Source organism: Typopeltis vanoorti, chromosome 19 (genome assembly GCF_054136105.1).
Source record: "Typopeltis vanoorti isolate ZY-2024b chromosome 19, IOZ_Tvanoo_1.0, whole genome shotgun sequence".
NCBI lineage: Eukaryota > Metazoa > Arthropoda > Arachnida > Uropygi > Thelyphonidae > Typopeltis > Typopeltis vanoorti.
The window spans coordinates 16568528-16594019 of NC_143567.1; the positions used below are offsets into that span (position 1 = coordinate 16568528).

General features: G+C 35.3%; 1 protein-coding gene across 1 annotated transcript in view; it reads left to right on the plus strand.

Annotated features, from left to right (window-relative positions):
- Positions 1-24355, plus strand: part of LOC150095880 (bifunctional heparan sulfate N-deacetylase/N-sulfotransferase-like) — a 161022-nt gene extending 136667 nt beyond the window's left edge. Inside the window, exons 14-16 of the mRNA XM_090409150.1 lie at positions 11721-11891; positions 14374-14483; positions 24136-24355. Of these exons, the coding sequence (XP_090265276.1) occupies positions 11721-11891; positions 14374-14483; positions 24136-24355 (501 nt within the window). The remainder of the gene's footprint in view (positions 1-11720; positions 11892-14373; positions 14484-24135) is intronic.
- The last annotated feature ends 1137 nt before the right edge of the window (positions 24356-25492 follow it).

The window sequence follows — 25492 nt, forward strand, 5'->3', positions numbered from 1 at the left end:
ATCCCAAATTGTCAGCCCGTCCTCGTTCATTCAGTATCTAGGTAGTTGCCTAACAGGGTGTACCACGAGAAGGTGAGGATTGGACATTAGGTCAGAAGCCCTGGTCGATTCTCTGCATTTCTTTAAAGGCTATGCGGAGGCCTCCTCTCAGTTATATAGCTTTGATAAAATCTGTGAAAACACATTTTATCCTTTTTTACCCTCTTAGGGTTTGAATTTCTCCAAAGCCCTTCCTTAGTCAGTGCTTATGTCATGGAAGGAATTTACTCCCCTAAATTCTTGTTTCTAGGTCCAGGGGGTTTGGGCTGGACATTGATCAGTCAGTCAGTCAGGACATTTGTTTTTATATATATAGATAACATAGTCAATGTGTCTTTTTTTCTTATTTCTTGTCTTTCTTCTTTCCACATGAATTTTTTCACATCTTTATGTTTGAACGTGACATTAGTAATGACCAGTCCATATCCCAAAAAGAAATCCAGCAGGTACTTTGTATTGTGGGATTCATTTCGTAAGCTGCTGTTTAAATCTCCAACAAGGATGGACCACATTTTCCATTTTCTTCATGTCATTTGTCTGATCTGACCCGAAATACTCCTCTAGTTCTTCCTTAGTAGAACCTTCTGTGGGACCACAGGCACAAATAAGTTTCATTATCCATTTCCCTATTTCGAAATTGCCCATGTAGCTACTTGAAACCACCTTCTAATGAAGAAGTTTTCTTCATGTTTAACATTGAATGCTATCACTACTCCTTCCTTTCCTTGATCATTACTGTTCAAATATAACATTTTATACTTATTATTTAATGGGATTTCACCTGTTTTAATCTTCTTTCTGTTAATAACACCAATTATGTCTCTGTAGTACTTTTCCAGTTCTTTTGCAAGTTTGATTTCCTTTCCTTGGATACTCCTTATATTGATAGTCTCTATCCTTCAGTTCTTCTGACATTTGGTTTATTCTTCTTCTTTTACTAGATATTGAGTTGTATTTTGTTTCAGTAGCTGACTTTTCACTGTTCACCATGGTTTGCTGACAAAAGCAGCAGAATTTGTTTAACCCAGTCAGCATGAAATCTGATGTTGTACCATCATGTTTATTTCTGGTTTAAGCCAATAGAAAGCACATTTGGGTTGGCTAAGTTTCAAATTGCTAGCCCATCCTTGTTCGTTCAGTAACCAGTTGATACTAATGGTGTACATCTCACAAAGGTGAAAATTGGACATTAGGTCAGAAACCACAGTTGGTGCTCTGTATTCCTTAAAAGCAATATGGAGATCTCTTCCCAGTTATCTGGCTTTGACCTTTAAGCAACCTCATGGCAGAATGGTAGCAGAAAATATTCAAGAAGAATACAATCTGGACTATATCAATATCAGGTAGGAAAAACCATTGGAAACCAATCTGACACGTGGAAAGGCTGCTGGAATAGATTATAATTGATAGAAATGTTCAGATATACAGATATATAAAAAGGTTTACAGTAGCTGCACTGCATAATTCATAAGCCGAGGTGTCAGAGAGTTAATGATTTTCATTGTCCAGTGGGTTACTGCTCTTGCTGGGGGCCTGAAATAACAGCACTAAATGTGCTGTTTACAATGCCTTATATTTAAAAAAAAAATATTAGCATAATGTTGAAAAGTTACCTAAAGTTCAAAAAGTCTTGATGCAACAGTATAAATAATGCATAGGAATATATGTCTTGTTGCAAAGAGAGTCAACCATCTTAATCAAGTCACATATTACAAAATATCCATAGACTCATGTTCTGACTTCCATCTACACTGATTATAATATATTTTCACAGCATATCCATAAGTTCCTTTGCTATTCAGCATTTATCTATTACTAATAATCACCACAAAGTAATACTTCTGGCTGAATCTTCTAACACATCATGTTCCAACCATAATTCCACATTATCCATGCATTATCACGTCTTATTTTAAAGAACATACTTTATGCAGAAGTTCACAGATACTTCATACAAAGTTGGATTTTGCTACCTCACATTAATTGAACACGCCTCTTTATGTATTATATACAAGGCTTGTTCAAAAAAAAGACTGAACTTTTTAAATAGCGTTCCAGCCAGTACAGAGAACGCACTATGGCTAGGTAGGTTTCAACAACAAACTGCCATTTGCCCCATTCTGCTATGAGCATTAGTCATCGAGTTACATCTGCTGCAGTGAGCACGTGCACAAGCTGTTCATCAGATTAGTGACAATGAAAGCTTGAAGAACAATGTGTGTGTGTGTGTGTGAAATTTTGTTGCAAACTTGGTAATAATTGAGATATGGGTTTATGGCTATGATGTTGAAACCAAGATGCAATCGTTGCAGTGGGTAGGTAAAGGGTCCCCATGACCATAAAAAAAACACAGATCAGTTGGTCAAAGATCAAGGTGATGTTGATTGTGTTTTTTGATTGGAAAGGCATTGTCCATGGTAAACAAAGAATTGTACGAGGAAGTTTTAGTGCCTTTGAGGGATGCTGTACAGGAAGAGGCCTGAATTGCGGGAAAACCAGACTTAGATGTTGCGCCATTGTGCTTCATCCACCCTATTCTCTGTAATTAGCCCCCAGCAGACTTTTTTCATGTTTCCCAAACTTAAAACTACTTTGAAAGGACATCATTTCCAAACTATAGATGAAATTCGGGAAAATCTGATAAGAGAACTGTGTGCCATCACAGAAAGTGCATTCCAGTAAGCATTCCAACAATGGAAGAAACATTGGGAACGGTTATTGCCAGTAGAGGAGACTAATTTGAAGGGAACAGTGCTTAAAATGTAAAATGAGCGATGAAGTCTTTTATAGCAAAAGTTCAGTCTTTTTAAACACACCTTGTATATATATATAATCCCATCTACAAAAAAGATAACTTTATGGCACATGAGTGTCACGGATGCGTTAAAGGTTAAATAATCTGATCTAACCTCAGTACTAAACTAAACATGATACTATTTTCTGATTACCTCAGGTGTTACTAAAGACATTTGCAAACATCCATAGCACTGTATTAGAGAGCACAAATGCTATTCTATAACCAAGTCAGCAAAAGCATGAATATTTAGATATAGTAAATATCTACACAGAACAATTATTCTCATATTCATCTATTACATATTACTTCTAGTAATATGTAATAGATGAAAAGGGTCTACTTGCTAGTAGACCCTTTCTCAAATATTGAGTCATTTCCATTTAAAATATATGAATAAAATTGTGATGCTAGTGTTTATTTTAATCCTTTACTGTCTCTGTAAAGATATTTTTACAAAATACAAGTGTCTAGTAATTACACAACAGTTCATTCCAATTGGTGCAGTGACTTTTAACTCTATTTCTTTTAGAATCCAGAAATCACTGACTCGAGACCAAATTAAAAAATATATACATTTAATGAAACTAAAACATTATATACATTTTAAATAAAATTACATAAATAACTAAAATATTAATTGGATCCAAGGCCTTCAAAATAAGTCTACACTTTATAGGTATTATTTCTGGGAAAACTCCCATGTTACTCCTCTTAAATACTATTATTTTTATGACTATTTTGCCTGCTTTTGTTTAGGAGTGCTCCTTTTTTAATGTCATTGGCTTTTTTACTCAAGAATTCTTAGGGCATTGCAGATGTATTTTAGAGACAAATATATGTAGCATAATAGAAGGAAATTCACACATATCTTTTCTTAGATGTTGTTGCCTGTCTTCTTTTTGCGGTGTGCATACTTCTGCTGTTATGGTGTTGAAAGGGGGGGGGGGGCTTAGGCAATGTGGAAGAATTCATTTGAAAAAACTCGTTTTTTTATATAATATATACATATATTATTTTTAAGGTTGGGCAGAGGTTTTTTTTTTTTTTTTTTTGTAGGGTGGGAAAAAGATGAGAAAGGCGTTGAAAATAGAAACTGTTTTTTAGGGGAAGGGTTTATGGGAAAGGGGGGCTGGGGAGAGGGTTGACAGGGTGCGAGCTGTTTTGACTGTTTGGGTCGTCGTCTGAACTCATGGAAGAAGTGGATGCTATGTCATGTCAGCATGGTGTTTCTGCCTTTGAAGTGTTCGTGTTATCGCCTATTGTTCGGAGTTGTGACCTATTTTTTATATTGTGGAGCTTCCAACACTTTGAGATTATGTAGGGTTGGTGGACGTTGATTGAGTTCTCGTCACATTTTATGGCTATCGTTTCTGATATTCTAAACATTGTTTCGTTGTTTTGTCTGTCTATTATGATAGCCTTGTCGATTTGCGAGGAATGTTTCTGTTCAAGGGCGTGAACTGCTATTTCTGTTTTCCCTGTACTTTGTATTCTATTTTTTCTATTGTTTTTTTTTTTTAGTGTTTAAATGTTCTGGAATAGGGATGTTACAGTCACGGAAGTGTTCTTGTAGTCTTGCCCATAAAAACCTGATGGTAGTATCTGTGTAGGTGATATCACAGCCTTTTTGGCAAGGAAACTTGTAGACTACATTGTGGTGGTCTAATATTTCTTTGTGTGTGTGTGTGAGATTTAGTAGGTTTTAGAAGATTTCCCAATTTTTGGTTTGTGGTGCAAGCAGGCAAACCGGCCCCGTGAACATACACAGATTACAGTCATGAATATCACCCTTAGGGGACCCAGAAGAGGAGTGGCGAACTGGCTGCATTAATACGCCAGTAAGCCCTGATTAGGAGGAGACTCAACCCATTCTAGGATGGACAAGAAGGACAGAGAGGTGAATACCAGTTTGTAGTCAGTATGTTTGAAAATGTATTTGTAGACTTTGTGTGTGTTCTGGATGTATGGCAGTTTGATAACTTTTTGCGTTGGGTGAGTTTGTTTTGATTGTTGGGTTGTTTTGATGGTTTTTTGCTGTCCTGTTTGCATAATTTATTAGTTGTGTGGGATAGTTGCGATTTTTAAAAACTGTGTTCGTTTTTTTTATTTCTGTGTTGAGATAATTATGGTTAGTTGAAAACTTGTAAGCATTTATGAATTGCGATAGAATGAGTGATTTTTTAACAGAATATGGATGGTATGAGTAGAAATGGAGGTAGTTTCCAATATGCGTGGGTTTGTGGTATATTTTCATGACTATATTGTTGTTTTTTCTGATTAATGTCAAGTTTAAGAAATTGATGGAGTTGTTCTGCTTGGTTTCTATGGTGAATTTTAGTCTGTTGCTGTAACTGTTAAGGGATGCTTGTAAGGTGGTTATATGTGTTGGTTCTCCAATGCACAGAATATCATCCACATATCTGCCATAAAAGGTGATGCCGGGGGAGGGGGATGGAGTGGGAAGGATTCTATGTGTGCTAGGAATAATTCCGTTAGTTGTCCGCTGATGTTTTGGCCCATATGGAGTCCAAAAATTTGAATATACATGTTGTTGAACTTGAAGAAGTTTGCTGAGATTATTAGTTTGATTAAGTTTATAATATCATTAGGTGTTAATTTTGTACGAGAGTGTAGGGTGTGGTCTTCTGTGAGTAGTGTGTGTATGATGTTTAATGTTCTGGGAACGTCCACGTTAGTGTATAATGAAGCTGCATCCAATGAAGTGAGGATGTCTTCCTGGGATAAGGTTATGCTATTTATTTTTTGGAAAAGGTCGTCCGTGTTTTTTATCATAGAGTTTGATGTTGTAATTAATGGTTTTAGTAGTTTGGCTACGAATTTCGATAAAGGTACTGTGGTGGTGTTTTTGTAGGAGACTATTGGCCGTATTGAGTAACTGTCTTTGTGGGTTTTGATTTGTCCGAACATAGAAGGGGTACGTGTGGCGTGGGGTGTTGTGTTTTTCATTGTGGTTTTGTCTATCTTGTTCTGATTTTTTAGGGCATGTAGGGTGTGGTTGATTTGTTTTATGAGGTCGGGTGTGTGGTCAATTTGGATTTTTTGGTAGGTGTATTGGTCGTTTAAGATAGCTGTTATTTTGTTGTAATCGGTTTGGTTTGTGATGTATCCCCTTTGTCTGCTTTTGTGATCATTATGTTCTGGTTCATTTTTAGTGATAACAGGGCTTTTTATACGTTGGGAGTAATGTTGGGTGTTATTATTATTTTACTATTTATGATGTTGTTTATTTTACAAGTTTTCAACTAACCATAATTATCTCAACACAGAAATAAAAAAAAAACTAACACAGTTTTTTTAACAATCGCAAATATCCCACAACTAATAAATTATGCAAACAGGACAGCAAAAACCCATCAAAACAACCCAACAACCAAAACAAACTTCCCAACACAAAAAGTTATCAAACTGCCATACATCCAGAACACATACATAGCCTACAAATACATTTTCAAACATACTGACTACAAATTGGTATTCACCACAAACCAAAAATTGGCAGATCTTCTAAAACCCACTAAATCTCACACACACACAAAGAAATATAAGATCACCACAATGTAGTCTACAAGTTTTCCTGGCAAAAAGCCTGTGATATCACTTACACAGATTCTGCCATCAGGTCTTTATGGGCAAGCTACAAGAACACTTCCATGACTGTAACATCGCTATTCCAGAACATTTAAACACTAAAAAATGCAACATCAAAAAGAAAAATAGAACAGGGAAAACAGAAATAGCAGTTCATGCCCTTGAACAGAAACATACCCTGCAAATCGACAAGGCCATCATAATAGACAGACAAGACAACAAAACAATGCTTAGAATATCAGAAATAAATGTGATGAAAACTCAATCAACATCCACCGACCCTACATAATCTCCAAGCGTTGGAAGCTCCACAACATAAAAATTACGTCACAACTCCAACCAATAGGCGATAAAACAAACACTTCAAAGGGAGAAACATGAAGCCGGCACGACATAGTATCCACTTCTTCCATGAGTTCAGATGACGACCCACATGGTCGAAACGGCTCTCACCCCATCAACCCTCTCCCTGGCTCCCTTTTTCCCATAAACTCTTCCCCTAAAAAACAGTTGCTATTTTCAGCCCCCTTTTTCATCTTTTTCCCACCCTACAAAAAAAAAAAGCCCTCCTCCCACTCTTAAAAATAATATATGTATATATTATATTAAAAAAACCCGGGTTTTTTCAAATTCCCCTTTCAACACCATAACAGCAGAAGTATGCACACCACAGAAAGAAGACAGACAACAACAACATCTAAGAAAAGGTGTGTGTGCGAATTTTCTTCTATTATGCTACATATATTTGTCTCTGAAATACATCTGCAATGCCCTAAGAATTCTTGAGTAAAAAAGCCAATGACATTAAAAAAGGGGCTTCTAAACAAAAGCAGGCAAAATAGCTGTAAAAATGATAGTCTATACTTTAGATATCTCCTTATCTTAAAGAATACAATCATTCACTCTCTGACTCATTACTGGATTGTTTATCATAAACTTAATCATGTCTACCAGACTAAACACTTTGTTTTTACAACAACAAAATGTTCATCAGAGTCAGTTTCTTTGTTTGGCCCTTTCTGCAAATATAAAATTTTCTTCTTCTTTCCCATGGGATCCTTTTTTTATCTCCCTTATGTAGCATACAATATCCTGTTTCACTGAAGTATAAATATTCTTACCTCTCGCAGTTCATTTTGATGTGCAAATCACCAATTTTTGTACCAGAGCAAGAAACGTCTACTACTACTTCATAAACAACATATCTAAGTAGAGCTCTTCATGACATAAATTAAGCCACTTTACAGTTTCAGATTTTACTAATTCTGTTGCACTTTTTCCAGTAGAAATAACAAATAGATCCAGCATCCTTAAGACAGAAGACAAACTTTTCATTCAGCATTCCCTCGAACATTGAATTATTATTATGTCAACTCCAAATATCTTCTTTTATTTACTAAACACTTGTTGACAGTCTCAACTCTTCCAGTTTAAAGATTCACAGTGCTATGATTCCTTTTCAGAATTTCTCTTAATATTCTCCTGACTGTCACGTAAAACTTAAAAACTTCTTAAGAACAAATTCTCTGGTCGCCGTTCTCAAATTTCCATTCTCTCTCTCTCTCTCTCTCTACTTGTTTTCCTTGTTCCCCAATACCGAATGCTCTCTCTCAGCTGTCAATTATCCATCAATCTTCTTGTTGAGCATGCACACTTCATGTAAACAGCAAGCAAGAAGTTACATGGTAATGGCTGACACATCGTCTTTATTAGTGTAAACAGAATGTCTTAAAACACAACAAATATCTCAACACTTAACAATTTTATATTACAATAAAGAAAATTAAAAATTATTACAAACTATCAGAATCTAGTAAGTACATCAATTTCAAATGGTTTACATTTCATTTTGGCAATAATAATATCAATAACAGGCACATCGCAAGTGCCAATATACATGTTATGAAACCAAAACTAATCATATACTAACATAGAGAAATAATTGTAAAAAGATACATAATTATAAATTATGATTAATTTTACACTAGGAAAGGGGAGAAAGGACCAAAGTAAGGGGGGGTGTAAATAAACAAAATTAAGAGAGGAGCAGATCAAGAAGATAGTTGTGTGAACACAGCACATTATATAAAAGTATCTGGCCAAAGATTGCTGCCATCCACTTAAAATCGTTCTCACCATGCAACTTTATTTCTTGGAAACTTAAAGGTTTTCATTTATGCAAAACAGACAAACTAACAAGAGAACACAAAAAATTTGATATATTTACTACACAACTTCAACTGCATGCATATCCAAAATAATCACCTGCAGCATTGATCAGAATGCACAATAAAAAAAATATATGTATATACAGTAAGAGGTTTTATGTAAGTTTTCATTTATTAATATTTCACATTTTTAAAAATGTATAAATCTTTTATACATAATCATATAATCAAATAAATATATAATGAGATTATATATTAATGCTTATATCAGAGTTACAGCAGTGCCATCTGTTTTGCATGAAATTATGAGAATTTTAACAATTTGTATTGAATATTATATTGGAGGTTTAATGGATTTTTTACAACACTCAAAAAGAATTAAAATAGAATTTAATACTTCCTATATTTCGTCCTAGTCACTAGGTCATCTACGGGGATTACAAAAACAATTAATGTAACATGCACACAAAAACTTACAATACTAAGCCCAACCACGTGGGTGACACTAAAGTCCTATCTAGGTGGAGCGCCCTCTAAGGGCGGTAGTAGGTGGCCTGGAATGTAAGGTGGGACCTCTGGTGATGAGCGTTTCCCAAATCTTCGGAAGCTTAATGCAACCGTATTTATTAAGATTTGGTTGGTTTCTGAGAGCTGCTGCTGCTTCTAAGAAAAGTCTCTCTTTCTTGAATTTGCTGTGGTGGAGCATGGTGGTTTTCTTCCATGATACTCTGTGGGTGGTGTCCAAAACATGGTCAGCCAAGCCTGAATGGCCATAGTTGTGTTTAATGATGTACGACTTGTGTTCCTCCAGGCGGATGGATGCTGATCTGCCTGTCTGTCCAAAGTACGCAAGCTTACAGAAACAGGGTACTTTGTAAACTCCAGGCAGAGAGAGAGGAGGGAGCTGATCTTTCGTAGAACGGATAAGGGTAGCAAGTTTGTGGTAAATTTTCTGTGAGGGCTTTAAAGTGGGTCGAGTTTTTTATATAGGAAGCGGAATTTCCGGTGAGGGGGGACAGAGAGTTGGCCAGCTGTTTAGACAGTCTGTAACAAGGTGCATTGGTGGCATCTACTATAGGTCTGAGTGTGGAATTGGGTTTGTGGATTTTTGGTAAACCATATATTTGGGGGGGACGGGAGCGGAGCGGAAAGGTTTAAGTTTTTTCGTGACGTCAGGGGGCCAGGAGGTTACTTTATTAAGTAAGATTTTTAATTTCTTAACTTGTGTTTTTGTGGGGTCGTGTTCTAGCAGGATGTAGGTAGCGCGATCGCGGAGGATAATGTTCATTTTACGATTGTATTCGCTGGTATTAAAAACCAGCAAATACAATCGAATACCTTGTTACAGACTGTCTAAACAGCTGGCCAACTCTCTGTCCCCCCTCACCGGAAATTCCGCTTCCTATATAAAAAACTCGACCCACTTTAAAGCCCTCACAGAAAATTTAACCTTGAATAATACAGACATATTAGTAAGCTTTGATATCTCCTCTTTGTTTACCAATATTCCCTTAACTGACACTTTATCTCTCTTAGAAAACGTTTTTCCCTCTGACATCTTAGATCTCTTTTCCTTTGCCATCAACTCTGGATATTTCTCTTGGAAGAACAAAATCTACAAACAGATAGAGGGAACCGCCATGGGTTCCCCCCCTCTCACCCCCCCTTGCCAATTTCTATATGGAAGATTTTGAAAAACGAGCCATAGACTCAGCCCCACTCAAACCTTCTATCTGGCTAAGATATGTTGATGATGTGTTCTCCATTTGGCCTCATGGCCCAGACACGTTAGACTCCTTCCTCAGTCATCTCAATAGCCTACGTCCAAGAATCCAGTTTACTATGGAAAAGGAAAAAAACAATTGTTTACCCTTCCTAGACACCTTAGTCACACGCCTGCCTAATGATACACTTGCCTTCACTGTATACAGAAAACCCACACACACAGGCGGATGCATTCACAAACTCTCCCACCACCACCCCTCGCAACAATATGGAATCATTAAAACTCTTACCAAGAGAGCCCACAATCTTTGTTCCAGTGGAACCGCCCTCACTACTGAGCTTAACCACATACACAGAACTTTCCTCTCCAATGGCTACAGTGAACACAGTATCAAAAAAAATAATCAATTCCTCCCCCATTCCCCGTCCCTCTCGTCAACAAGATCTTAAAAATAGCCTAGATACTAAAAAAGTATAACCTACACACAGCATATAAGCCCTACCACAAACTTGCTACCCTTATCCGTTCTACGAAAGATCAGCTCCCTCCTCTCTCTCTGCCTGGAGTTTACAAAGTACCCTGTTTCTGTAAGCTTGCGTACTTTGGACAGACAGGCAGATCAGCATCCATCCGCCTGGAGGAACACAAGTCGTTCATCGTTAAACACAACTATGGCCACTCAGGCTTGGCTGACCATGTTTTGGACACCACCCACAGAGTATCATGGAAGAAAACCACCATGCTCTACCACAGCAAATTCAAGAAAGAGAGACTTTTCTTAGAAGCAGCAGCAGCTCTCAGAAATCAACCAAATCTTAATAAATACAGTTGCATTAAGCTTCCGAAGATTTGGGAAACACTCATCACCAGAGGTCCCACCTTACATTCCAGGCCACCTACTACCGCCCTTAGAGGGCGCTCCACCTAGATAGGACTTTAGTGTCACCCACGTGGTTGGGCTTAGTATTGTAAGTTTTTGTGTGCATGTTACATTAATTGTTTTTGTAATCCCCGTAGATGTCCTAGTGACTAGGACGAAATATAGGAAGTATTAAATTCTTTTTGAGTGTTGTAAAAAATCCATTAAACCTCCAATATAATGTCCTCACAGCACTTAAGCCTCTACACAAGAATTGTATTGAATAAACAAAACCAGGCCAGTTCTATTTTAATAATTTACTAATACAACATTTCCAGGAATATGGTTATTATGGTAAAATAATTTACTGGAATTTAAAAGGAAAGTAGAGTTGGATTATTTCAAGTGCAGTGAAGTGGGACTTATTTGTACTAGGATTGATGCCATTTTACCTAAGTTAGAAGTTAAGAGACTAAGTTGAGAAAAATTCTTTTACATAATACTTGCTCTCTTTCTTTCTAGCATGTTCGAAACCATGAAGATCATACAGCTCAAAAATATAGCTTCTGTGAAGCGGTAACAGCTGGCGATAGGGCACCTAAAGCACTCAGGGAACTTCGAAATAGATGCCTTAACCCTGGAATGTATGCTCAACATTTAGATCGATGGCTGAATTTTTATCCACCACAGCAGGTAAGAAATATTAATTTGTTTGATTGTTAATTGCATGTCAGCTGTTTATATTTGATATGTGAATATAGTTTTAAAGGTAATAAAAATTGTCTTCAAGCCAGAATATTTTTTTTTAACTAAACTAATATAAAATAAAAAATATTAATCATCTTATAAGAAGACAGGTATCCTGGATTTTGTGAAATCTATACTTTTAATTAACATAGATCAGCAGTTACTAGTTCAGAGGAACATTTTAAGAATTACAAAGAGTGAATCCTTACCAACCATAAACGTTAATTAATTTGAAAATTTGGTATCTACCAAAAGAGGGGGAGGGATAGACTCAAATCTGAGGATTGATTGTTCTTTTTAACTCGAATTGAGCTGCACTTATTTATCCACAGGTAGATTACATGTTAATAGGTTATTACAGAGCATAAATTGTTCTGTAAATTACAGAACCTGAATTAAATTACAGAATCTGAATTTTTTTGAGGTAACAGTAATGTTACAAAAATAATATTAGAGTAAAGAAAATGTGAAGAAATGGAATAAATAAATAAAAAGATAAAAATGGCAGAATTGAAACAGGAAAATAAATCATTATCTTTGCTGTTAGATGTAAGTATTCTGTTCTGATCCTTACAGCCCTCATTTGGTCTAAATCCAGCTTGTTTCCAAGTTTCTCTTTCTGAATACTAATAATCCAAGTCTCCAAGCAAGACATTTCGGGCCAGAGCCCTTCTTGGTTATAATCCTGTTAATGGTAGGATTAACATTGTATTATAACTCTGATGAAGAGCATGAGGAATTGTGTGAAAACCTACATACTGTTTTGGAGAGATCTTAGGGGACTTTAATGCAAAAGTGGGAAAGAGTATGAGAGTTAGGCCTGAGCGTAGCAGTTAAAATATAGAAATAACAGGCTTAGCCAAATTGGTATAGTATGGAGTCAACTGAATAAATCTATATGGACTGAGAGAGAATACTCAAAATACTACATTAGCTGTATAAACGAGAATGTTCGAATCAATTTTAACATATGCATCTCAGAACCAGGTTAGAAATAAAACACATCAAAGACTGGAGATTACAGTTCTAAGAAAAATTAGGAGCGTGAACAGATTGCATCAATTACAGAACCATATTAAAGATGAGGAAGGAAATTGACATTATTAGCATTCAGGAATGTTTGAGCAGAGCTAATCTAAGGTGATCATTTAAACAAAATGGGAGTGGAAAGATTAGCAAAACAAGTGTTTTTTTGCCAGGATAGCAAGAAAAAGACCTAGAGGATGACCAAGATCTGGGTGGATTGGAGTCCTGACAGATAACCGATTAATTTGAGGGAAATTGTCAATAGGAAGTCATTTATAATGTAAATTGTTCATGTAGTACTCTTGTAACATTCTAATTCTCATTGTAACACTCATATTGAGGGTACATATCAGGAATATGATTATGACAATTATTTTAAATAAGTAGTAAAAGCATGGTAGAAGAAATGAAAAGGAAATTTAATTTAAATTTCCTTTTCATTTCTTTTTTTAAATTTAAATAAGGCAAATGTGATTGCAGACTAATTTTGAATTAATAATTGTCATACAGACTAAAATGCAATGTACTAGAATACAGAGACTTCTATTTTCGGATTGGGGATATTCTTTTTAAATCAGTTCGTTTTAGTAGCCTTATCTTTCAGCAGAGTTATGTGCAACCTTTGCTGTATGCTGACCTGGTTGACAAAGTGGTTACCATAAACAGTCTACACCAAGTTGTGGATTTGAATCCCACCATGGGTATTGATGTTTTGTGAATGTTTTAGTTGGGAGATGAATTTTATCACCCAGTGTGAGATCATTACCTTGACTGAAAATCATTATTGGAAACTTGAAATGGTTTGAAAAAGTTCCATGTTTTTTCTCTAGAGCAGAATTTCTGGACTATCTAATCCTTTATTCTACCCACTAATACTGGTGTATTGTTGGTTATAATACACTAGTATATAATTCCTTTCATGGCTGGGTAGGATTCACTTATTTAACTTCTCAAAGGACAAAAGATCCCAAATTATGAAGTTTATATTAGAAAAAGTATTACAACAGTGGTAAAAAGGCCAGCATAGAAACGTTTCCTACATAAAATAAGAACACAATGAAACTGCAAGTAAATAATTTATTTACTGTCTGTAACCTGCACAGGTTCTGACACTCACAGCACAAACATCCACACATACATACACGCTAGCTGTACAGTGTAGGGTTTTCATTTCTAGGTTCACTGTATTGATTGTAGTATGTAATGCTACATACTACAATCAATATAGTGATTGTAATATGTAATGCTTTATCATGTGTGCAGGGAGGCATTACTTTTTATAGACAATCCCATGCATGAAAGGTTGCAAAATGAACTATTATAAAATGTGTTAAAACAAAATAATATGAAAGTATTTGATTATTTTATGTGGCAGTTACAGATTTTGCATTTTTGTCTTTAGTTAATGATCATTGATGGTGAAGAACTGAAAATGGATCCTATTTCTGTAATGTACAGGGTTCAGCAGTTCCTGAAAATAAAGCCATTGTATGACTACAGTAAACATCTCAGGTATGATGCACATAAAATTTAATTTATAATTAATTGCTTGTCAGAATTAATACTCTTAATCCTGTGTGTGTGTGTGTGTATCATGAAGATGGCATATATCATCTTCATGTATGAAAGGTGCCACAAAACCTGTAGTGCAGTAGTGCTGCATGTAGTTAAGGTGAAAGAAGGAAGAAACTTGTGAGCTGTTCTGTTTCACAAAGTTGCGGCCCCTCTTTCATTTATATATTTTTGTACATGAAATGAAAGGAAGGACTGAGTGGTTAATGAGTGGATTTGGACTGATGTAAGTTAGCAGTATAAGGTAAAAAGTAATATCTTTTGCCAAAAAGAACTAACACTAAGTGTTTAGAGACTGAAGAGGGAGGATGTGATGTGTTTGTTCCAGGAAAGACCAGAGATGTAAGTCAGCTCAAGAAGACACATCTGATCTTGATCTGAATATTTATTATAAAATTTTCACCCATGTATCAAGGATATATTTGGTACGAACTTAATTTGTGTTATATATGAACAATATTGTCTGATTGGCTTAATGATGTGAGATTAAAAAAAATATATATATATATATTAATTGAAATGAGCAGCATTAAAGAGCACTTTCTTCCCAGTAAGGATAAACACAATCCATCAGATATATTAAGATTAGATATTGTTTCAATTCTTCACAGCTATCTTTATATAATCTTTCCATGAGGAGTCTTCCCTTGTGCAGGACTCAAGCCTTTTTCAGAGAACCCTTTGCTTGGAGATGACAGCATGTTGTGGAAGTTCAGGCTCTTATGCCAGTGGTATTTGATGTTTTTGAGCAGCAGCAGATCTTCCAGGTTGATCAAAGTATGAGATAAACAACCACTAATGTTGGGAATCTGAAATACATTTGAAAAAGCCAGTGGGAAAAGCCTGTCTTTTGCCAAACCTAGAAATTAAGAAATTTTATAGGGCAAAATGATGATACTTGAATATTAAGTATTTGGTATTTTGGTATCTAAACACATGACTTGATATTCAAGTCATGTGTTTAGATAGTCCTTTAACACAAGAACTGGTGTTATGGTTTTCCTTTTAACTTCTTATTTCTTTATGTTCAAACACAGTTAATTATTCTCCTATTATAAATTACAAAATCTTATAATTTACATCCATTGCATTATGATTACAAATAGTTTCATTACATTTTCTAATATTTGATTTGATCTTGTTGTTTTCTATTCTAGTATTTAAATCTTCTGCTATTTGTTTTGTTGGTTTTATTTATCACTTTCTGCAGTTCTTTATAAATGATAATTTTCTTCCTTTCCTCTTATGGTGCATAAGTATATTTATTGCTATGCAGCCTTATAATGTTTTGAGTCTAATTACTGATATTCTTTCATTCCAATAATTATTAGATGTGATATTTTGTTCTAGTTATGTATCATAATCATAATATCTTCCTTTGCTCTTTCCTCTTTTTTTTTTATTTATTCCACTATAAATTTTGTTAATAGGCTTAGCCTGGTTTAGTTGTTTATCCAGTTTCTCCTCCAATGTGTAGTATCTTCCATGTTCCAGCTTTTATTACGTCCTTTTACAGATTTGTTTACCTTTCATTTTTGTGTTAATCTATCTCGCATTCATTTGATTAAAGCAAGGGTAATTAAAATTTTTCCACAACAGTTCTAGTCTGTTGCTGGGTAGGTACAAAGTAGGTTCCAAAAATTTCCAGCCTGACATACAAATTTCATGCCTATTTTAAACTCTCTATCTGTGTCATTCATTTGGAGGCACTCATTTGACTAACATGTTGCATGCTAAGTGACTGTAATGTTAAAAATTGAGTACTGTGTTGTGATAAAGTTTTTCACCAAAGAAGGGCTTTCTCCAAATGCTATCAAACAGCGATTGGATGGTGTTTATTGTGAATTTTCTTCTTCATGTTCCACTGTGAAGGAATGGGCTAAACGGTTTTGTCTAGGAAGAGAGAGCATCGAAGATGATCCTCGCAATGATCAGCCTGTGAAGTGATAATTGAGGAAAATGTCTCTCGTTGAGGTGGAACTGCTCAATGACAGATGGCTGAAGTTCAAGGAAATCTCAGCAAGCTTTCTATAACAACCATCTTTCACATCATTCACGAGAAGCTTCACATGACGAAGGTAAGTGAAAGGTGGGTGCCCCAACTTCTCTCTTTAAGACTTTTCCAAGAGAATTAGAGAGAAGTGCTAGAATCCATTGTCACCAGGGGTGAAACCATGGTTCTTTATTATGATCCTCTTTCCAAAAGGGAATCCATAGAGTGGTGCAAACCAGGCAAAGCACCTCCGAGAAAAGCCAAGGTCACTCAGTCCACCAAGAAGATCATGGCAACAATCTTTTGGGATTACCAAGGAATTCTTTGCTTGATTTCAAGGAAAGGAATACCACTGAGAATGTGGAATATTATGCTTCACTCCTTTACAAATTGCACGATGCCATAAAGGAGAGTGGATGAAGAAAGCTGAGTCATGGCGTTCGCCTTCTTCACAACAATGCTACAGTCCATACAGCTATTGTTGGGAAGGCTGCAATGAAGGATTGTGGCTTCCAGGAGATTGAACACCTACCGTACAACCCAAATCTATTACCCGTTGTCTACTACCTCTTCTTGAAACTGAAAGACCTTCAAGGAAGAAAATTTGCAGATGACAGTCATGTTGAAGATGCAGTTTTAGGTCATTTTGCAGACTATTTTTTCAAGAGCATAGAAATGTTCATTCAATGATGTGAAAAGTGTGTTTTAACTGAGATTATGTTGAAAAGTGACTTAGTTGTTTTCTTTCTATCACCTCTAAAAGTTAGTCAGGCCAGAAACTTAACCATCCCTGTACAAGGGTAGGATTATTACCTATAACTTCTGGACAGACATTTCTTGTTAATATTATTGGTGTTACTATCCATACTCAGTTGCTAGTTCCTTATTTGTTCTTTTAGAACAGGATGGACCACAGGAAAAGTTGATATTTGCATGGGATGAAACTATTACTTTGCTATCCTTTCTTGCATCTCTAGGTACTTTTTTTTTTCTTAAATAAAACACACTAATAAGAGACTTTGTCAATGTTTTGCATTTGATAAACCTTGTACTGCTCAAGTATTAAAATCCTCAAGATCTACCACGACCAGTGACCTGAACTTAAATCTCCTAGCTATATCTTAGTGGGACAAGGACAACTTTGCACACTTCAATCCAACCAAAACTCAGTCCTGTTTGATCTCTCACAAGAAAGAACTTGCATCCCTCCCCCTTACCTCCAGTAATACTGAGATATCTAAGCATGATCAGATTTCTTTTCTTGGACTGACCTGCACCTCAGATCTTTCCTGCACAACCACATTTCATTCGCCAAAAAAATGGTGTACTTTTTTGCACAAGATACTACTTCACATCTTCACAGCTGCCAACTCTATACAAAGCCCCAAACCCCCCAGCCATGGAATATTACTCCCATATTTGGGGTGGTGCACCAAAATCCTCTCTAAAATTGCTCGATTCTGTCCAGAAGCAATCCAGCTAAATGACGCCCCTCTCACAGACGTTCAGCTTCTGCCTTGCTCTTCTACAGATATTTTCATAGGTAGTGTTCCACTGAATTGGCCACTATTATTCCCCTACTCTCCTCCAAAATCATTAAAATAAGAGCCACTGCTAACCAACACTCTTTTGCAGTCCATCTTGAAACTCACCAAACCAACTTCACTGCCTCCTCTTTTATTCCATCTACTTATGTCCTTTGGAACAGTCTTCCCCACTCTGCCTTCTCCAAAGATTACAACCCTCAACTGTTCAATCAAAATGTAACCAGATTCCTCCTTTCTTCTATTCCTCTTTGCCCACACATGGGGCACTATTGTGGTATAAGTCATGTGGCCTTTCATGTGTGGATCAGATATATAAATTAGTTTGCCCAGTCTATTAATCTGGCTTAAGATAGGGTCATAGGAAAATGGACAGTATGTGCAGTAATAGTATACCTGGAGTATCAGAGGGAAATTCATTTATAAACCATACTGCTCTGTTCGAATTCATTGTTTTACATGAGATTTGCTGAATTTTTTGTTATGTATGTTTATATTTCAATTAAGTTCATAATGAGGATGCTCTTGATACATGAGTGAAAATTTCGTAATAAATATTTCCTTTTTTTACATAAGTTTTCAATTTTATTTATACTTTCAGTAGCAACACTGAAGTTCATAAGTTTGTCATCATCATCACAATGAAGAATGACAAAAAAGATCAGAATTTAAAACAGTGGTCATGTAATATCTGGAAATTTAGAGATTATTTAAGCATTTATAAGGTTCATCAAATGAAGAAGAGAAATGGAGTTCATTAGCAAAAGTTGGATAAAATTTGAAATTAGCTATTGCTGATCTCTGTGATTTTCAAAATAATTTAAGTGAGGGCAATGTGACAGTAGTTTGATGACTGACTTTTATCTCCCTTTTTTTTGGGGGGGGGGATGACTGAATATAGGCCTTCCATGTAGTAGGGTAGATAACAGATAAGATTGGAAGATAATATAGAATAGGTGTTAATTCTGGGGCACAAAGTTTCAGCACAATTTGAAAGATGCTACAGCACCAAGACTAGAAAGGCGTTCATTAAGTTGTTTTATTGTTATTATAGTAGGAAGTAATTTGCCATAGTTATCTATACCATGGTCCAACTATACAATAGTTGAAGGAGAAGATGACTGATACCAGGAGATCAGTCTTATCTTTGCATAATAGTACAGTGCCCGCCCTCTAGATGTAAGAGTGAAGTGGAAACATGGAAAGACATAAGTTGTGCCATTGGCAAGGAACCAGATGGCTTCACTGCACTTCTTCTACACTGCTCTTTGTGTAAAAGCAAAGGTTCATTTAATCCATTCATGGTTGGATTTACTGATGGTGTTTTTATATCAGTTGCAAGGTAGTAGTGTGGTCTTAGTGCTGAGGTGGAGTTTTTGTCTTGAATCACTTGTGATATGACAGATTTTTTTTTTTAGCATATCACAGGTGACTCACAACAAATGTTCATACAGTTTTCCATTAATGTGATGTTATTTAGTAACAAGCATTTGATACAACAAATAAATTCACCAAATGATACTGGTAAGTCAGGCAGTGTAACTTTTATCATTTTCATGTACATGGATTCTTCTGGTCAACTTTAATGTGTTACTAGAACACAGTTTTATCTTCTTTCTTGAGTTTTGAATGAAATTTATTTTATTACATTGTGAAGCAGAAATGTATGTAGCACATATTATCAAAGTACAATGTTACAAGTTTGATGACCTGTTAATGGAACTGAATGTGTGCAACATTTACAGTCCTACAGACATCCAAATGGAATTCCACCTCAGATCACACTCAGATAAGCATATCTATAGGAATTGCTTCTATGGTTGCTGTTATTCTATGGCACAGTGGGCAAGAGACTGGATTTTTTTTCTTTGATACACAATGCCTTTTATGTAGCCCCAAAGGAAGAAATCCATTGTAGTCAATCGGTACTGCATGGTGGCCAAGCAATGAGACCTCATTTGGAAATGTTGCTTCAGTTGCTTCATAATGTGTTGAAACAGTTGCTTCATAATGTGTCAGGGCTTCATCCTGTTGCAAAATGAGACCCTCCACATTCTCAATCTGGTAAAACACAAAATTCTCTAGCATATCCAGATATGCAACACTCATAATTGTCTCCTCATGGGAAAAAAAAAATGGCCAGGAAAATGGATATGCAGAGGAGTCCCATTGCTTAGCCACTGCACAGTCCTGATTTGACTATGATGGATTTTTTCCTTTGGGGCTACACAAAAGACATTGTGTATCAAGAAAAAATCCAGTCCCTTGCCCACTGTGCCATAGAATAACAGCAACCATAGAAGCAATTCCTATGGATATGCTTATCCGAGTGTGATCTGATGTGAACTTCCATTTTGATGTCTGGAGGGCTGTAAATGGTGCTCACATTGAGTTCCACTAACATGTAATCAAACTTGTGACACTGTACTTTGATAATATATGCTACCTATACATTTCTGCTTCAAAATGTAAATGTCAAAATAAATTTCACTGAAAACGCTGGAGGTTTTTTTTTTTTTTTTCAGATCCTGTGTATATATAGTTTTTTTTAATATTTTTTCCCATTTCACTCCCACTAACAAAAGCTGGTAAACCTATAATCCTATGGTAAATTATTATTATAATCTGGAAACATTACTCCAGAGACCAAACCCTGACCTTTTTTCCCAAGCCATTTCAGGCCTCTAGTAAGCGGGTAGTGGTCTTGCACTGGGTAATGAAATTCATCTCCAACCTAAAGAAAATCATAAGCATCCATGCATGTGGTGGAATTTGAATCCATAGCCTGGCCTGTTGGCTGGAGAGCAGTTATGTTCACTACTTAGCTGACCAGACCACTTACTTACCATATATATATATATATGGTAAACAAGTAACTTAATTTGTATTATAAATTAAAATTATAATTTATACACTAATAACACTGGCCAACAAAAAAAAAAAAATTTTTCTGCTGATTATGATCTGACACTTGTTTTTTACTAATTTGGGTGCACTGATTTCATGTCAGGTTTTTCTTCTATGGCATTTTCTTTTTGCTAATTTGTAAGTTTTTGATAGTTTAAGGAGGCAGTACTATTTAGAGGATCAAAAAAATCGATTTTTTAATATTATTTTCTGAAAGCATGTACTTTTAAAAATCTGTTACTAACTTTTTATCAAGAAATTCGAAAAATTCCCGAAGATATAGCCTATTGTTCAAAGCGGTGCACAGATCATAATCGGAGCCCTCACCGCTCTCGTTTGTTAGTAAACGAATAAATGCATAAGAACCTGCAACCTCATGTACTGGCACTTTGAATGCGAGAGAGGCCGATAACCGACCTAATACATTTAGGTGATGAAAAGTAGGCGATGACAACTGCCTAAAACAAATGAATGCTATATGCGTCATAGCGGACAAAGAATGATCGAAATCAGTCAATCGTTAATCAATCATGAAAGTATGATGAGTGCTTATAACGTTTCAATAGTCTCTGGTTTTTTTGTCTTGTTAATTGCATGTTAGTCGGCAGTGAAGAAAATACATCATGTCTACTACTCGAAATTGTGTCAATAGTGTAGATTCCTTCTGCTACATTTGTGGCAGCTTTACTGTTCCCAGTCAAAGGACAAATATCACTGATTTCGTTAAGAAAGTGTACTTTGCATACTTTGATGTAAAAATTGCAGATCAGGACAAGTCATGGGCTCCAAATAAAGTGTGTAAGTCATGTGTAGAAAATTTACGACAGGGGAGCAAGGGAAAATGCCAAAAATTAGCTTTTGGCATTCTAATGATTTGGCGTGAACTGAAAAATCACATAGATGATTGCTATTTTTGTTTAGTTCAGACTTCTGGTTATAATAAGAAGAATAAGAAAAAAATTGTGTATCCAAATCTCGACTCAGCAATTCGGCCAGTTGCTCATTCCAATGAAATAGCCATGCCAATTTATAAAGGACTTCCTTTACTTGAGAACGAGCATGATCGGGATATGCCAGATGTTCTTGAGGAGCAAGACCCGGATGTTGATTTAGACAATCAAAATTTAATTTCTAGTTCTGGACTGCAACATTTTATTCAAGCGGAATTGAATGACTTAGTAAGAGATTTGGGCCTATCAAAGGAATCATCTGAATTGTTAGCTTCAAGATTAAATGAAAAAAACTTGCTGGAGCAAGATACGAAGATAACTTTTTATTGTAGCAGGGAAAGTAATCTTGTACAATATTTTAAACACGAGTGTGGATTTGTTTACTGTAACAATGTGTCAGGTTTACTAACTGAAATGAGCGTTGTACAATATCATCCAAATGAGTGGCGTTTATTTATCAACAGTTCAAGCAGAAGTCTCAAGTGTGTCTTACTACACAATGGGAATGTATATGGCTCAATTCCTGTTGGCTATTCAGTCCACTTAAAGGAAACATATGAGGACATTAAAAAGGTTCTGAAGTTATTAAAATATACAGACCATAACTGGATCATCTGTGTGGCTCTTAAAATGGTGAACTTTTTACTTGGTTTTCAAAGAGGATATACAAAGTTTCCGTGTTTTCTATGCTTCTGAGATAGTCGAGCTAGAAACCATCACTGGAGTCAGTAACATTGGCCTCTTAGAATATCCTTAAATGTTGGAGAACAGAATGTTATAAATCAACCTTTAATCGACAGAGAAAAAATCATTTTTCCACCTCTACAAATCAAACTAGGTCTTATGAAGCAGTATGTTAAAGCTTTAGATTTACAAGGTGACTGTTTCCAATACATATGTGAAAAATTTCCACGACTTAGTTATGAAAAAATTAAAGCCAGTGTATTTGAGAGACCCAAATTTCCTCAACTCTATGAACGAAATTGAGAAAGAGGCCTGGACTTCATTTACGATAGTTGCGAATCATTTTCTTGGAAACAAAAAAGCGTGCAATTACAAAGATTTAGTGGAACAATGCTTGAAAATTTCCATCGCCTAGGTTGCAATATGAGCATAAAGCTTCATTTCCTATATCATTTTGATAGATTTCTTGAGAATTTAGGTGCTGTAAGCGATGAACAAGGCGAAAGATTTCATCAAGACTTAAAAACTATGGAAGATCGGTACCAAGGAAGATGGGATTCTCACATGATGGCCGACTACTGTTGGAGTATTCAAAGGGATTGCCAAAACAGAACACACAGCAGAAATTGCTACAAACAAAAATTTATTCCCTGAAACTCATGTGTAAGTAAAATTGTTATTTTTTTATAAATATTCTTGTAATTTTTAATGAATATTGTTAAGTAGTTATGTATCTAATTATCAGCCTCTCTCGCAATCAAAGTGCCAGTACGTGCTGTTGCATTTATTCGTTTACTAACAAGCGAGGGCGGTGAGCGCTCCAATTCTGATCTGCGCACCACTTTGAATAATAGACTATATCTTCGGGAATTTTTCAAATTTCTTGATAAAAAGTTAGTAACAGATTTTTAAAAGTACATGCTTTCAGAAAATAATATTAAAAAATCAATTTTTTTGATCGTCTAAATAGTACTGCCTCTTTAAAACTATCAAAAACTTACAAATTAGCAAAAAGTAAATGCCATAGAGGGAAAACCTGACGTGATAGAGAAAAATGGGTTTGATATTTGAAATCAGCGCACCCAAATTAGTAAAAAACAAGTCTCATATAAAAGTCAGCAAAAATTGTGTTGGACTGTGTAATTGATACTGCTGTTAGATTGATAAATTATTTAATATAGGTGAGCACAGTTACACTTTAAAGAAATTAACGACAGTGAAATTACTCTGTGATAAAGTGCATAAGAAGATCTACTATAATAAGACTATTGTGCTGATGATTGCAGTATAACTTGGAACCAGATATAAGTTTATTCCCTTTCATTTTGCTCTGTTATTTCAGGCTCACTTATTCTCTATAGATAGTTTATCATAACTTTAGGCATAACAAATGATGCTTAAAGTTAAGAATAATTTGATTAATATTTTTTTATAATTACACACTTGCATTCAAACAGCATTGTTTAAAATATTTTCAGAAAAATTTTTTTCATAAAATGATGATTTACAAATAGGTATGATTCAAAGAAAGAATTATTCTGTCGAGAAGTCGAAGAAAACACTACCAAGTGCCTCAGGAATAGCCAAGAAGAATATTATGTTCCTCCAAATTTTCGATGTGAGAAATTTCTCAAGAGGTTTTACCTGCCACACAATGTAGCATTGTCAAAGCTTCTCACCCGTCTCAGGCAGCCAGTGCCAATGTGGCTTGAAGATGAACTATCATATGGATAGTTATTTGTGATATCACTCATTTAAATTGGTTTAAATGACATATACTTGGCAGTTGGTTGAATAAATTTTCATAGGTAATTGCATATATTTTTATTTGGCTTCTTATATTTTAATGTCATTCAGCCAAAATTTGTACACATATTTTAAAACATTTAAAGAAGGCTTGATGCAATGCAATGAAAGCATTTTTAAAAAATGCTTTATTTAGGTAAAAAAAAGTTATTGCCACTCCAATTTTAATATAAATAGATAACTAATCACTATGAAGTTCGTTCATTCACTATTTCTATACATTTTTAACTTGTAAGATTCAAACATCTGAGGTTCTACTTTCCACCAGCCAAAGCCCAAAGCACTCTGCTAATGGCACACTGCATACTTTCCTTACATGCTGATAAGAGAGCATTAAAGACAAAATGAGTTTTGTCTTTAAATGAGCAAAATGTTAGTGGGAAGACTTTTGAGGAGATGAGTAACTAAGCAATTCAATTCTGAGATTTAAAGCTTGCTGGATAAACAATAATTTAAATTGTGACCTTTTCTTCTTGATCTGCAATTTTGTATTCATTCTTTGATGCAATATATGATGACTATATAACATAAAACTAATTTCTGAAAATATTTTTTTAAATATTTAATTGAATTTGCTATTAGAGACTGATTGTATACAGTTGCAATAAGTTGACGATAAGCATTTTAATATAAATGTAAAATTATTATTTTCTTTCTGAGAGTAACTAATGCAGAGTGCAAGCAATTTTTGAAGAGAATACCTCCCAAATTTGATCATAATAAATTTTCTATATAACTAAGCTTTAATGCCATTTAGTTGAAGCAGGTTTTCTTACTAGAGTCAACAGTGTAGTACTTGACAAAATAATATTCTTGTTCTTATCTTTATTTCACCCATGCATAGCAAACAAAAGTTAGCACATTAAATATCTTTGTGACTAGGCATTCATGTGCCACTTCTGTATAGAGAATAGTTGACTTCCTACCAATGCACAGCATATTCTCTCCCTGAGGTATGTATAATGGTATGCATTGTGGTGAGAGCTGGGCCTGTGGAGATATTGTGAGGTATCTCAATGACAAATTTATATTTTTCTCATACAAGTACAAAATTGTATAACATCA